The sequence below is a fragment of the Ovis canadensis genome, chromosome 12, assembly GCF_042477335.2.
Source record: "Ovis canadensis isolate MfBH-ARS-UI-01 breed Bighorn chromosome 12, ARS-UI_OviCan_v2, whole genome shotgun sequence".
Taxonomy (NCBI): Eukaryota; Metazoa; Chordata; class Mammalia; order Artiodactyla; family Bovidae; genus Ovis; species Ovis canadensis.
Window position 1 is genome coordinate 87,112,151 of NC_091256.1, and position 13,725 is coordinate 87,125,875.

General features: G+C 42.5%; 1 protein-coding gene across 1 annotated transcript in view; it reads left to right on the forward strand.

Moving 5' to 3' along the window:
- Positions 1 to 331: 331 nt before the first annotated feature.
- CRB1 (crumbs cell polarity complex component 1) overlaps positions 332 to 13,725 on the forward strand; it is a 144,807-nt gene continuing 131,413 nt past the window's right edge. The window contains exons 1-2 of the mRNA XM_069544400.1: positions 332 to 350; positions 2,247 to 2,828. Coding sequence (XP_069400501.1) covers positions 332 to 350; positions 2,247 to 2,828 — 601 coding nt within the window. The remainder of the gene's footprint in view (positions 351 to 2,246; positions 2,829 to 13,725) is intronic.

The window sequence follows — 13,725 nt, forward strand, 5'->3', positions numbered from 1 at the left end:
GAACTTTTGAATATTTATCTTCCTCCCTATCCTCTGCCCTCTGCCCCGCTCTCAGACCTCTGCCTTCCCACACTTTCATGCTTTTCATACGATTGGCAGAGCAAAGCCAATACCTCTCATGCCTTTTCCTTTTTTCTTCTGAAAATAATGCCATTCCTTCACTTGCATTCATTTAAAAGGACATCTCAGATATATGTATACTTAGGGCAACCCACTCCAGTATTCTTGCCTGGAGAATCCCACGGACAGAGGAGTCTGGCAGGCTATAGTCCATGGGGTCTCAAGAGTCGACTAAGTCACATGACTTAGTGACTAAACCACCACCGCCACCATGGTTGAGTCACGTTATTGTACAGCAAAAGCCAACACAACACTGTAAACCAACTGTCATCCAATTATCAATAAAAATAAATTAGAAGGCATCTTAAGTACCTTTTCTTCAGTGAGGCTTTCCTGGTAGACTTACCCTGGACCCTGTGATCACACAGCACCCTTCCTCCCATGTTGTGCTGTGACATTCCTCCACTCTATTCCAGTAGGTATGCACTGAGCAGATACTATGCAACAGGTAATGCTACAAACCCAGAAAACGCCAGAGACAAGGTCTTCCCGTTTCCTTAGTGGAGCTAGACCTGCAGTGAGGAAAACAGAAAACAAACATATGCCCAGAGAAACAAGCACACTCCCATAAACATGAGGAAGCAAAACGCTGTAAAGGCTTAGAAAAGGGGTTCAGAGGAAGCTCTTCTCAGAAAGTGACACTGTAGCTGAGACATGAACAGCTAGAAGCCAGTCATACATTTGACGATGTGATTGGAAAGCCAGTGCTTGAAAAAAACAACTGTGGGAAAAGGATGACTGGTTGAGTTTTCCCATAGGGACTAGAAAAGGTCTGCTCTCAGATCAACCCTCCTGATAACACATAAGCATATGTTAGCCTTCCGTGCACAGGCACTGGGGGGGAACTTTCAGCTGCCAGAAAGACTCCAAGCAAGATAACTGTGAAAGCCCTCACTCTTGTGTGATGAACCAGTCAATCACTATCTTTCCATCTTCCCTTCACACTCTTGGTGACCAGACCACATTAAAGAGAACCAATTCTCTTTTTGCAGGAAGAGATTTACCACTTTTACATATTTCTCAAAGTTTTCATGCTACTTTCTTCTGACAGTAATTGATTTATGTCTCCTAAGAGCACACTATTAATTTCATAATTTTTAAAATTGTAAGCCTAGACCATTATCCACTATTATATTAGTGAGGAATATTGTGAGACAGGAAGTAACAATAAGAGAATGATGTACTAGATAAATCCATACACAAAAGACAATGTTTTGTTATCTAATGCAGTTGAGTTGCCAAATCAAACAGCTTCTCAATATACATGATTAAGAAAATAACAATGCTGTGATCATAATATGTCTAGATTCAGGGAAAAATTATACACATGCAGATATCCAGTGAATTTGGAAACGAATCACAGAAGTATTGCTTTCTTGCTGGTCATCATTCCAATTAGAATTTCAAAAATGTTTCCCTAGAACAGAGAAGCTTTCAGAAATTTGGAAGTCCATACACTTTACATCTGCTTCCTTTCGGTGGGACTTAACCTGTCATCTGTAAGAAGCACAGCATATCTGTTGCTGTGACGATTATAAATAATCTATGTGAAACACCTGACATGCTTGGTACACAGAGTAAACCTTCACAAATTGTGTTTTATTTTAATTTTATATTCTCACTGTTCTATACTTTTCTTTTTAGACCACACAAGATCATTGTAATAAAGCAGTCATAAACCAAAGTACTGTATTCGTTTAAATATTAGTTTCAGTTAGACAGTATATTCAGAGACAATTTTGTAGCTTATCTCCCAGGATACCCCAAAAATCCTCCATGAGAGAATGTGGATTTCAAAATTTAGGGTTTATGGGGAAATTTAACAATTTACCCCATTGCTCAACAGCACTTCTACCTGAGAAAGGAAAATGCAAGAGAAGCAAAGAATCAGAAAACCAGCCATTTTTGCTTCTTATTAACAGCAATGCGGAAAAAAAGATGACAAATCAGCACTATGACAGAGCTCATTATTAGACATCACTTGACAAATTCATCACCAGAAACAGTCAAGTTTGCATTCCATTAATGAGTTCATTTGAGGTGCATGAAGAGCAGAAAGATGGACATTCTTTAATTTCATCATCCACCATTTGTTTGCATGTTTCATCTGATGTTTTTTCTTGTAGGTTCCTTTTGCAATAAAAATGACACCAAGTGCATCTCCAATTCTTGCCAAAACAATTCTACGTGCAAGGATTTCTCAAAAGACAAGAGTTGCCGTTGTTCAGACACAGCCGTTCACGGGGACAAAGACTGCGGGGAAGAGGAGGACCCCTGCCTCTCCAGCCCCTGTCCGGAACACGCCACGTGCGTCCGCGTCCCGGGGGAGAGGCGCTCTCTGTGCAGATGTCCCCCCGGGCACACCGGGGCCGGCTGTGACACCGCCGCTGGCCCCTGCGGGCCCAGCTCCTGCCTGCACGGGGGCGTCTGCCACCGGGACTCCGGGCCCCCTGTGTGCATCTGCCCCGCTGGCTACACGGGAAGGTTCTGTGAGCTGGACCTCGACGAGTGCGCTTCCAGCCCCTGCCTGCACGGCGCCGTGTGCCGGGATGGAGGCGACGGCTACTTCTGCTTCTGTGTCCCGGGCTATCAAGGCCGGCGCTGCGACGTGGAAGTGGACGAGTGTGTGTCGGAGCCCTGCCAGAACGCGGCCACGTGCCTCAACGAGATCGGACGCTACACTTGCCTCTGCCCGCGCGGGTTCTCCGGTAAGTGGGGGTCCAGTCCGGGGCGAGGAACCTAGCCCTCTGCTTAATGTGATGGAAGCAGAAGAGACCTCGTATGGCCCACCCAACTGCTCCTGAACATAGCCTTGATAGGAGCTCATCAGCAGATAGGGGGCCTTCTTAGCTGCTTAAAATCCACCCAGCATGAGCGTTTGTCGCTGTTAGTTTAGATTCAGTCTAGAGTTAGAGGGCTTCTGGGACCTGGGCTTCGTCAAGGCAGTCCAGTCTCCCCATCAGAGCAGACGCCCTTTGTCCCAGGGGTGTGGGCGGCCTGGTGGGAGCTGGCCAGGGATGGACACAGGATGTCGAAGTGTGATAAACACACCAAGAATAGCAAGCTGACTGAGCATGGCGTTTGAGATAAGTCATGATTTTATTATTAAAAAAGCGACTTCTGGCTGAATCTCATGGAAACAGCAAATAATAACCCCATATATCTATTCACAAAGTTTCTGCTGATGTTGATTTAGTAACAGAGTAACAAGTAGCTCATTCAGTATAAGGCTCCTGCCTGCTCACTCAGTGTGTCCCACTCTTTGCAACCCCATGGACTGTAACCCGTGGGATTCTCCAGGCAAGAATACTGAAGTGGGTTGCCATTTCCTTCTCTAGGGGATCTTCCCCACCCAGGGACTGAACCCAGGTCTCCTGCATTGTAGGCAGAGTCTTTATCATCTGAGCCACCAGGGAAACACAAGAATACTTCAGTGCCTTTCTGCAGGGGATCTTCCCCACCTAGGGATGAACCCGGGTCTCCACACTGCAGGTGAATTCTTTACCATCTGAGCCACCAAGTAACTATGATTATGTATTACTTCCATAGTAGTTTGCGTCTCTGTTAAAGAATGCCCTATATTCTGTCCTCTTCTTCAGATTATCTGTGTTTTTGTCTCCTCCCACTAAAGTGTTAGTTCTGAAAGAACTAGTTTTCTGTTTATCTTTCAGTTCATCAATACTTTGGGAGTATTTATTATACTAAGTTAGTGAATTAAAAAGAGGGGTACTCAGCACAGTGAATCGTGGTGAAATAACAAACTGTTAGTGAATTGTTCTAATTAATTCTTCCTTATGTTTCTGGGTACTCTTCCTAGTAATGAAACTGGGTAAATAGATATTAAACTAGATTTTACTTTCTCTATTACTTTATGCATACTTTGCAATGGTGGAACATATGTCACATGGAAAATTATTTTGTTCAATGTCTTTAAATTATCTAATATGCTAAAAATTACGGGCATACTAAAGTAGCTCATAAAACAGAACTACCTCATGAAAAACCCTTTGTTCACATTCCATATTATCACATCCATTCTTTTGAGTTACAGCAATTAAATTTCAAGTATTAAAATTTTTAATTTTTTATTGAGGTAACTGACATAATATTACATGTTTCATGCACACTGCATTATATTTCCATTGTATACACTACAGTGTGCTTACCATCAAAATTTTATTAGTGTTTGAATAAAAATGAGACGTTAATTTTTATAGGACTGCTTTTGGGATTGCATCTGTTTATAAAGTTGCATTGGAAAACCACTATAGCTTATTAACATACTGTCTCCTGTTTCCCTCTCCTAGTATAGCATCATGAATGGTGACTGAGAGGAATAGACATAAAGGCAAATGTTTCAGCCATATAGATTAGTTTTCTAAAACAGCCTTATAATTGCAAAAACATAGCTTGAAAAATTATGTTTTACAGAGTATGTGGTTTTTTTTGTTTTGTTTTGTTTTTGTTTGTTTTGTTTTGTTTTTACTTTTACCTTTTAATTGAATTGTAAGGTTTCCTTTAAGTGGTCTAAATTTAGGCATAAAAGATGTCAAGGATGTATCCCAAATGAGAAATGCCTCTTGTGGTCCTTCCTCTGTGCATCTCTGTGTCCGCGTCTCCTCTTCTTACGGGGACACCAGTCTGATTGGAGTAGGGGCCACCTCAACAGCCTCACCTTAGTGACATACTCTTAGTTCAAGTGTTCGCAGTGGATCATTCTGAAATTGACATCTCCCTTAGAATTAGTCCGATTGACTAATAAACGTTTTTCATGTTAAAGCTGCCTGCAGTATGAGATGAACAGAGAGATTAGAGGGCGGGGAGACGCATGATGAAGTGTGGCGAAGCGAAGCAGTACGGGGAAACATCTTAGTGCCTCAAGTGAAATAGATCTTTGACATAAAAATAATCTTTGGGGAAATAAGAAAAAGCACTGTAATGTATTTGTTGATTGTAAGATGCATCTTATTTCACAAACAAAAAGGTATGAAAATTTTATTTTTTTATTCAAGAAATGCCTTAGTATGTGGAGATTAGTTAATACATGGAAACTAGTTAGTACATGGAGACTGTTTAGAAAACATGGCAATTCCAGGCATAAGACGTTAGGACCAGCCTGGATGAGGGACTAAAGGCAGGTAAGGAAAGAACAGGTGTCCACGGCATTAGGAAGAGGACTTTCTGACATTATCACAGCCAGAATACTTTCAAACTTATTTTACCCACCAAAAACTTGAAATCTCTAATATGAAAATGAGAATGCATTAAATATTCAATTGCCATTTCCAGCTTAATGAATTTATAATCTGTTTCAGTCTTTCTCAAATCTTAGCATGTAACAGTCTCACCTGGAGAGTTTAATAAAATACAGCTTCCAGCTCAGTAGATCCGAGGGGAGGTCCAAGAGCATGCATTTATAACAAGCTCCTCCGTGGTGCTGCTGCTGCTGGTTTGGGGACCACACTTTGAGAGAACGCTGATGTAAACAAGTAAATGGATTGTCACGTGACATCTTTGATTCTTATTTTACAAAGCCTGTAAGACAAGGATCAACCCAAAGTAAGTATACATGCATTTTTATATACTTATATTTTATTTTTTATGTAGGGAACTTCCCTGGTGACTCAGACAGTAAAGAATCGGCCTGCAATCGGTGGGAGACCTGGGTTTGATCTCTGGGTTGGGGAGATCCCCTGGAGAAGGAAATGGCTACCCACTCCAGTATTCTTGCCTGCAGAATCCCATGGACTGAGGAGCCTGGCGGGCTATTGTCCATGGGGTTGCAGAGAGTTGGACGCAGCTAACACACACCCTTATATATTTATCTTTATATGTAGCGCACATGTATGTACTGCATAGGCTTATGTATCTGCATGTATATAGGATTTTTTTAATTAGAAAAAGTTCCAGATAAATGATATGGGTAAAAATAAATATTTGTTGAATTCAGTCAGTCATTGGTGAATGACTTTAGAGTTTTTTTAAAATTTGTGTTGAAGTATAATTTGCCCTATTATGTTAGTTTCAGGTGTATAGCAAAGTGATCCATCTTTTTGATGGATCATTTTCAGATTCTTTTCCATTCATTATAGGTGATTAGAAGATAGTGAATATAGTTCCTTGTTGTATATAGTAGGTCCCGGTTGTTTTTCTCTTTTATATGTAGTTTTGAGTATCTGTTAATCCCAAACCGTTGCAGAGTTTTGAGCAGAGGACTGAAAAGGTTCGACTTGCATTTCAACAAAATCACTCTGCTCCTTGAGCTAAGGATACACTGAAGGGAGAGGTTAGGGTAGAATTAGAGTGCCAATGGAGGGTAATATAATAATCCAAGCAAATGGACTATTATTGGAGAGGAAAGAGGGAAAGAGAAGTATCATAGTTTAACACCACCGCCTTTTTTCCTTTAAAGTTTAGGACAGAAATGAGCCCTGAAGGGTCACGAATGATGCAAATAAGATGAGCGCACGCCTTCCCGGGCCTGCTCCCTTCTGCCCTCTGGTGGGAAATCCAGATTATCCGGCACAGGTCTCCCCTTCACAATAGTTGTAGCCACAGGGAAGCCCCTCTTAGAGGCTGGCAGATAAACCATGTTATCATGCAGCTTCTTTCTGGGCACCTGAAACTTACTCTGCTTCTCCACATGACATGATATAGATGCTACTTATGTAAAATCTCCTATAAGACTATAAGACCTTCTCTTTTTGTTTTTTGTTTTTGTTTTTTTTTGATAATTCCTCATGTTCTTCTCTAAGCTTTTTCCAGTAGTCCTCAAAAGGTAGCCAGCTCTGACACTACCGTGAAGTGGCGTTTATCACAGGCAAAATTTGAATTTCAGTCAATGTGGAGATTCTTACCTAGGCTTGATGTTCCATCCGTTCTTAATGTATCTTTGTTCAGGTAAATCACTTTGAAGCTCTGGTGAATCAAATGTGTGATTGAATGGTCATGAAAATAATTTGGGGAACACAAATGTATTATGTAAAATATAATCTTATTTCATGATAACTATTATTTTTATTACCATTACTATTGAAAGTTTTTTGTTGATAGTGTAATCCTATTTACAAAATTAAGACATGAAACTTAATGAACTTAGATCCATTACCAGGAATAATTTTCTTAGATAGTCCATATTTACATGAATATATGAGGCACCAGTTTAAAGAACACTTAAATATTGATTCTGTGAGCACCTACCTAGACACTTCAAATTTTACTCACCATATAATATACCCATAAGAATTATCTTTCAAACCCAAAAGACAAATAATGTGTAACAGCCTAAAGAGAAATTCTGAATTTCACAGGCTGTATCTTTATTTTATCAAGGGAAAATGGTGGTTTTCCTATAGGCTCGTAATTGTGAAATTGACCAATTTTTGGTGGGGTCATGCAAAGGCGGTTAAATGCTGCTCAGGGCTTTGCTCAGGAACAGACCCATTTGAAATAGTTTTAATGAGAAATGTGGTTTCTTGCAGTTGACAAATGTTTGTTGAATGAGAGCACAAAGTGACAAATGCAATTTGCTCAGAAAATATTCATCACAGTTTTGCGAGGCACTGGACCCTGTGCCAGACCATGAAGACCTCAAGATGGCTAAGACAGAATTTATCCCTGACAAAATGCTCACAGCCTATTCAGGGAGAAAGCATGTGAACAAAAATTACAGTTTCTCTCTGAACAGAGTGCTGGGGGAGCAGGAAGAAAGATGCCACTCAGAGTCAGGGAACACTCCGGAGAAAAAGTGGTCCATGAGCAGGGCAGGGTGCACCAGCTCCGGGATGTGGAGCTGAGACTCTTGTAATCTGGCTACATTTATTGTTGTTTTTGTGTGAGTCACAGCGAGCTGAGAGCAAGGGGGAGGGCTGCGGCGGTGTTTTGGAAAGAGGTGGCGTTTCTCCCGTCGTGTTTGCTGACAGTTGGCCTGTGGTCCAGCTGGCAGCGTGGACGGCGTGCTCCATCCTAAACGCCCTCCCTCTTCGGCTCTCTTCTCAGTGCCTTGCAGCTGTGCGTAGGTGTGCGGGTCTGAGAGAGGAAGGTGTGGCCACACAGCTGCCAGCATGCAACGTGGGGAATGGGGCACAGGATTCCAGGCCCAGCTTGGACCTTCTCCAGTGGCCTGATGACGGTAAACAACAAGAGTTCTGAGTTTCCATTTCCTCACTTTAACAAGTAAACATCATATTAGCACCTAATGTCAGGTTCTTGGTGAGAATGAAATGATTTAGTGACGATATTTCCATAAACTCTTTAAGGCTGTGTGTATGCTGGTTGTCACTATTTTAACATCTTCAATATTGCTGCTGCTACCAAAGCTGTTATACAACCCTGACCAATGCATTTTGCAGGTATCGTTTTCTTATATGTGAGCTGCGTTCATTCTGAATAGATTAGAATCATACTCAGGAATGGGTTAACTGAGTCATAGTCCCAGGACTCTGTGAGTTTAAACTGGAATACTATGATGTGTCTAGGCAAGAATTTAATTTCTGAAACTGTTATATCATAAAATAAAGGAATTAAGGATTTGTTAATATTATAAAATTTCAAACACTCAGGAATAACAATTATCAAGAAAGATAATTGTTAAAATTACAGGATTATCATTACAGAAGGCTGAAATGTATAATGTTGGTATCACTGATTACCCATAAAGCCTTTGACTGTGTGGGTCACAAAAGTTCTGGAAAATTCTTAAAGAGGTGGGAATACCAGACCAGCTTACCTGTCTCCTGAGAAACCTGTATGCAGGTCAAGAAGCAACAGTTAGAACCAAACATGGAACAATGGACTGGTTCAAAATGGGGAAAGGAGTACATCAAGTTTGTATATTGTCACCCTGCTTATTTAACTTATATGCAGAGTACATCATGCAAAATGCTGGGCTGGAGGAACCACAAGCTGGAATCAAGACTGCCAGGAGAAATATCAGTAACCTCAGATATGCAGATGACACCACCCTAATGGTGGAAAGTGAAGAGGAACTAAAGAGTCTCTTGATGAAAGTGAAAGAGGAAAGCGAAAAAGCTGGCTTGAAACACAACATTCAAAAAGCTAAGATCATGGCAGATCATGGCATCTGGTCCCATCACTTCATGGCAAACAGATGGGGAAACAATGGAAACAGTGATAGACTTTATTTTCTTGGACTCCGAAACCACTGTGGACAGTAACTGCAGCCATGAAATTAAAAGATGCTTGCTCCTTGGAAGAAAAGCTGTGACAAGCCTAGGCAGCATATTAAAAAGCAGAGACATCACTTTGCAAACAAAGATCCATGTAGTCAAAACTATTGTTTTTCTGGTAGTTATTTGTATGAATGTGAAAGTTGGATCATTAAGAAAGCTGAGTGCCAAATAATTGATGCTTTTGAATTGTGGTGCTGGAGAAGACTCTTGAGAGTCCCTTGGACTGCAAGGAGATCCAACCAGTCAATCCTAAAGGAAATCAGTCCTGAATATTCATTGGAAGGACTGATGCTAAAGCTGAAGCTCCAATACTTTGGCCACCTGATGCAAAGAGCCAACTCAGTAGAAAAGACCCTGATGCCAGGAAAGATTGAGGGCAGGAGGAGAAGGGGGTGACAGAGGATGAGATGGTTAGATGGTATCATGGACTCAGTAGACACGAGTTTGAGAAAACTCCAGGAGATACAGAAGGACAGGGAAGCCTGGCATGCTGCAGTCCTTGGGGTCACAAAGAGTCAGATATGACTTAACAACTGACAACAGCAACAGATCTTAATACATAATAATAATATGTAATTAGTAAATATGATTAAAATAATAAAAGAATACATCTATTTTCATGTTTTATCAGGGTTAAATTCATCCCTGATAATGACATTGGTTTCATATAAGAATGAAAACCTCTGCGACTAAAATATAACGCAACACCAAGGCCCTGTTGATTGTCCATGGTGGTTTATAGAAGTTAAAAATGTGAGGTGGCACAGAGCAGTCTGGGAGCCGATGAAACTCAACTGTCTCTCAGAGACGAGTCCTAAGCTTGTAAAGTCTACTCTAAGCAAATGCTTTTTAGAAAAGTGTGTTAATACGTTTTGGTATCCCTAGAAAGGTGAAGGTGAAGTCGCTCAGTTGTGTCCGACTCTTTGCGACCCCGTGGACTGTGACTTGCTAGGCTTCTCCGTCCATGGGATTCTCCAGGCAAGAACACTGGAGTGGATTGCCATTTAAAGGTGAGTCTAAATGCGCAAGCCAGAAATCTTATTGGATAAAAATTCAAAATGCTCCCATTGAAACTAAAAGTCCCAATACTAATCTCTCGTGTTTGTGTGTGTTAAGTTGCTTCAGTTGTGTCTGGCTCTTTGCCGTTCTATGGACTGTAGCCCACCAGGCTCCTCTGTCCAAGGGATTCTCCAGGCAGTAATACTGGAGTGGGTTACCATGCCCTCCTCCAGGGGATCTTCCTGACCCAAGGATTGAATGTGTATCTCTTTATGTCTCCTGCATTGGCAGGTGGGCTCTTTACCACTAGCACCACCTGGGAGGCCCTTAGTCTCTCATAATATCTTGCTAACTGTTATTATGGTAGCTTGACACTTTGAATCAGAGCAGGAAGTCACACAGACTCTTTTCATCGCTCCAGGAGGTTAAAAGATTATAAGTGACATGTAGAAACCCAGGCCTCTACCCTAAACCTATAGTTGTAATGGAAACGTGTGCTCCTATCTCTGCACTGATACTGGCTGCAGACACGCTCTGATGGCTGTTGTGACTGATGCACTGTGCATCGCTCCTTCAGAACCCAGGAATGGCATGCGTGATTCTTACTCAAGAGCAGACTGTGCACAGAGCCCTGTTAGTTATTGAGTATATTGGGTGAGCAGCGGGTTTTACAAGGAAGGAGAACAGCTGTGTGCAGTCGAGGGGTGTGAGAGATGATGGGCTGCAAGACCATCCTTGTAGGTGGCTCCAACAGTGTCCATATCTTTTAGAAGCTTCTGAAAGCATTCTGTAGCATTCCAAGACAACATGCTTTTTCCTGGAAACAAGGAAGAAACTATTTTTAAAAATTAACGCAGACAATGGTAAAAGCAGATCTGTTTCTTATGAAGATCACTCCTAGAAAAGAAATGTAGAGAGAGACTTGGAAGAGAGAAGCCGGTCATCAGACAGGATGAGAGATGGTGAGCAGGGTCTGGGCAAGTTTACAGCGATGAGGATGGCACCTTACATCCATTTCTAAGGGAGGAGTGACGGGATTTGATGGCTAATTAGGGCATGGGAAATAGCGAGGAAGATCGTGGTAATTCTGGAAAACTGGCTTGAGTGACCCGGATGATAACCCCATTCACCGGCAGGAGTGGGAGAGAGGGTGGACGGAGGAGAAGGGGGGTCAGAGAGGGTGGACGGAGGAGTAAGGGGGGTCAGAGAGGGTGGATGGAGGAGAAGGGGGGTCAGAGAGGGTGGACGGAGGAGTAAGGGGGTCAGAGAGGGTGGACGGAGGAGAAGGGGGGTCAGAGAGGGTGGATGGAGGAGAGAGAGTTGATATTTGGAATTGCTCAGTGATGCCTGTGAGATAGTTGCGGAGACATCCTAGAGATGGTTAGATTCAGAAGGGCGGTCTGGCTCAAGTTACAGATAAAAATTGTAGTTTCTGAGAAGATGTTAAAGGGAAAAACTGCTTCCTGATTTCCCTGAGAATGGTCACTTCTTCTCCTCCCAGCCCCCATAGTCTTTTCTCAAATGCAAATAAGTAAAACATTTTTTAAATTTTTTTCCAGTGCACCTTTAATTTGTTGGCTTTGCTAGAACTTGGTGGTTTTTGGTTGAAAGCACTTTCCACACAGCCCTTATTAAAGGGTTCCTTCCTCTCTCCTTGAGTCTCAGGGCCAAGAGGGAAGTTGACTTTCTCAGCCCACTGCTCCTTGAAGACCATCCTTTAGTTCATGACTCTCTCGTCTTCCTCGTAAGCTGTTCCTTTTCTAATCCTGACTCTGCTACTTTCTAGCTTTTTGATTTTGTTTAAATTCTTAACTTCTCTGGGCTGCAGTTTCATCCTTAATAAACTGGGCATCATAGTAGTACCTCATGGATAATTTTTTGACAAACAAAATCAGATCATGCGCATGAAATGCTTAGCACAGTATCTGATGTGAAATAAACTCAGTGAATGCCAGCTGTTACCATTAATAACAGGCAAATATCTTTGTCTTCAAAACAGTTGCAGGATATAAGCAAGTAACAAATAAATGAAATATAACAGTGGATGGTCTGTGGAACCCAGAAGGCTGGAAAGAGTAAGGGAAATGAGCAGGACTTCATTGAGGATGGGACATTTACCAGAAGCCTTAAAGGATGACTTCATCAGGTAGATAGGTGGGAAAGAATTTTCCAGAAGAGGGAGAGAGAGCAGTGTGTCTAAACTTGAGTGAGGGTAGAGGGACCTAGTGGGTTTGAGAAAAAGCAAATGGTCTCATAGGACTAGAATGTAGAAGGGTGGTAGAATTGTCATGGGAAAAGAACTTGAAAATATTACAAAGATGTTTTGGTACCAGAGTAAGTTTCTGGTTTATCTAAATCTAGTTAGCAGCTATTGCAGAATATTATGGACCGAGCTTTTAGAATTTCTTGGGCTTCTTATTTTCGGTGACCCCCATCTCTATTCCACTATAACCACGCAACAAGACAACTTCAGCTCAGAGCCTGCCCTCGTTCAAAAGGTTTTACCACCCAAATGCCCACAGCTAAACTTCCCGTTTCCTTGCTTCTATTGAAATCTCCCTTCAGCTCCAGCAGAAGCTCCGTCTCCTGGCCTCTGCATCAGTGCCACCCATCACTCTTTCCCTGTCTTGCTGTCTCCCCAGCCAGCCTGGGATTAGGGCCACACTGTGCTGTGCTCAGACGCTCAGTTGTGTCCGACTCTTTGTGACCCCATGGACTGTGCCCCGCCAGGCCCCCCTGTCCATGGGATTCTCCAGGCGAGAACACTGGAGTGGGTTGCCATGCCCTCCGCCAGGGGATCTTCCTGACCCAGGGATCGAATCTGTGTCTCTTACATCTCCTGCATTGGCAGGTGGGATCTTCACCTCTAGGGCCACCCGGGAAGACTGGGCTTCCTGGGGAGCTGCTTTAACGATGAGCCTCTTTGCTTAACTTTCTTGCCCTTGACCTGCAATTAGTATTTGGCAACTTTGCAGACGTGGGCATCCCCACTGCCTGCTTTCTTTTCTCGTGCTTTAAGGGCTGCTGAGCCACCGCAGATATTCGCTGCCTGTAGTTATGTATTTAGTATTTTTCGTGTGTGTGCATGTGTGCTCAATTGTGTCTGACCCTTTATGACCCCATGGACTGTAGCCCACCAGGCTTTTCTGTCCATGGGATTTTCCAGGCAAGAATACTGAAGTGGGTTGCCATTTCCTCCTCCAGGGGATCTTTCCAACCCAGGGATCAAACCCACGTCTCCTCCATTGGCAGGCAGATTTTTTCGCACTGTGCCACCTGGGAAGCCCCTAGTATTGTTCAGTAGGTATTTACATGTCAGTTGTAGATTTTAAAAATCATATGTAATACAGTGGTGTTTCACGCTTGTCCAGTTTCTAGCTCCTGTTGTCTCAGCATCACATCTGTATTTAACTGA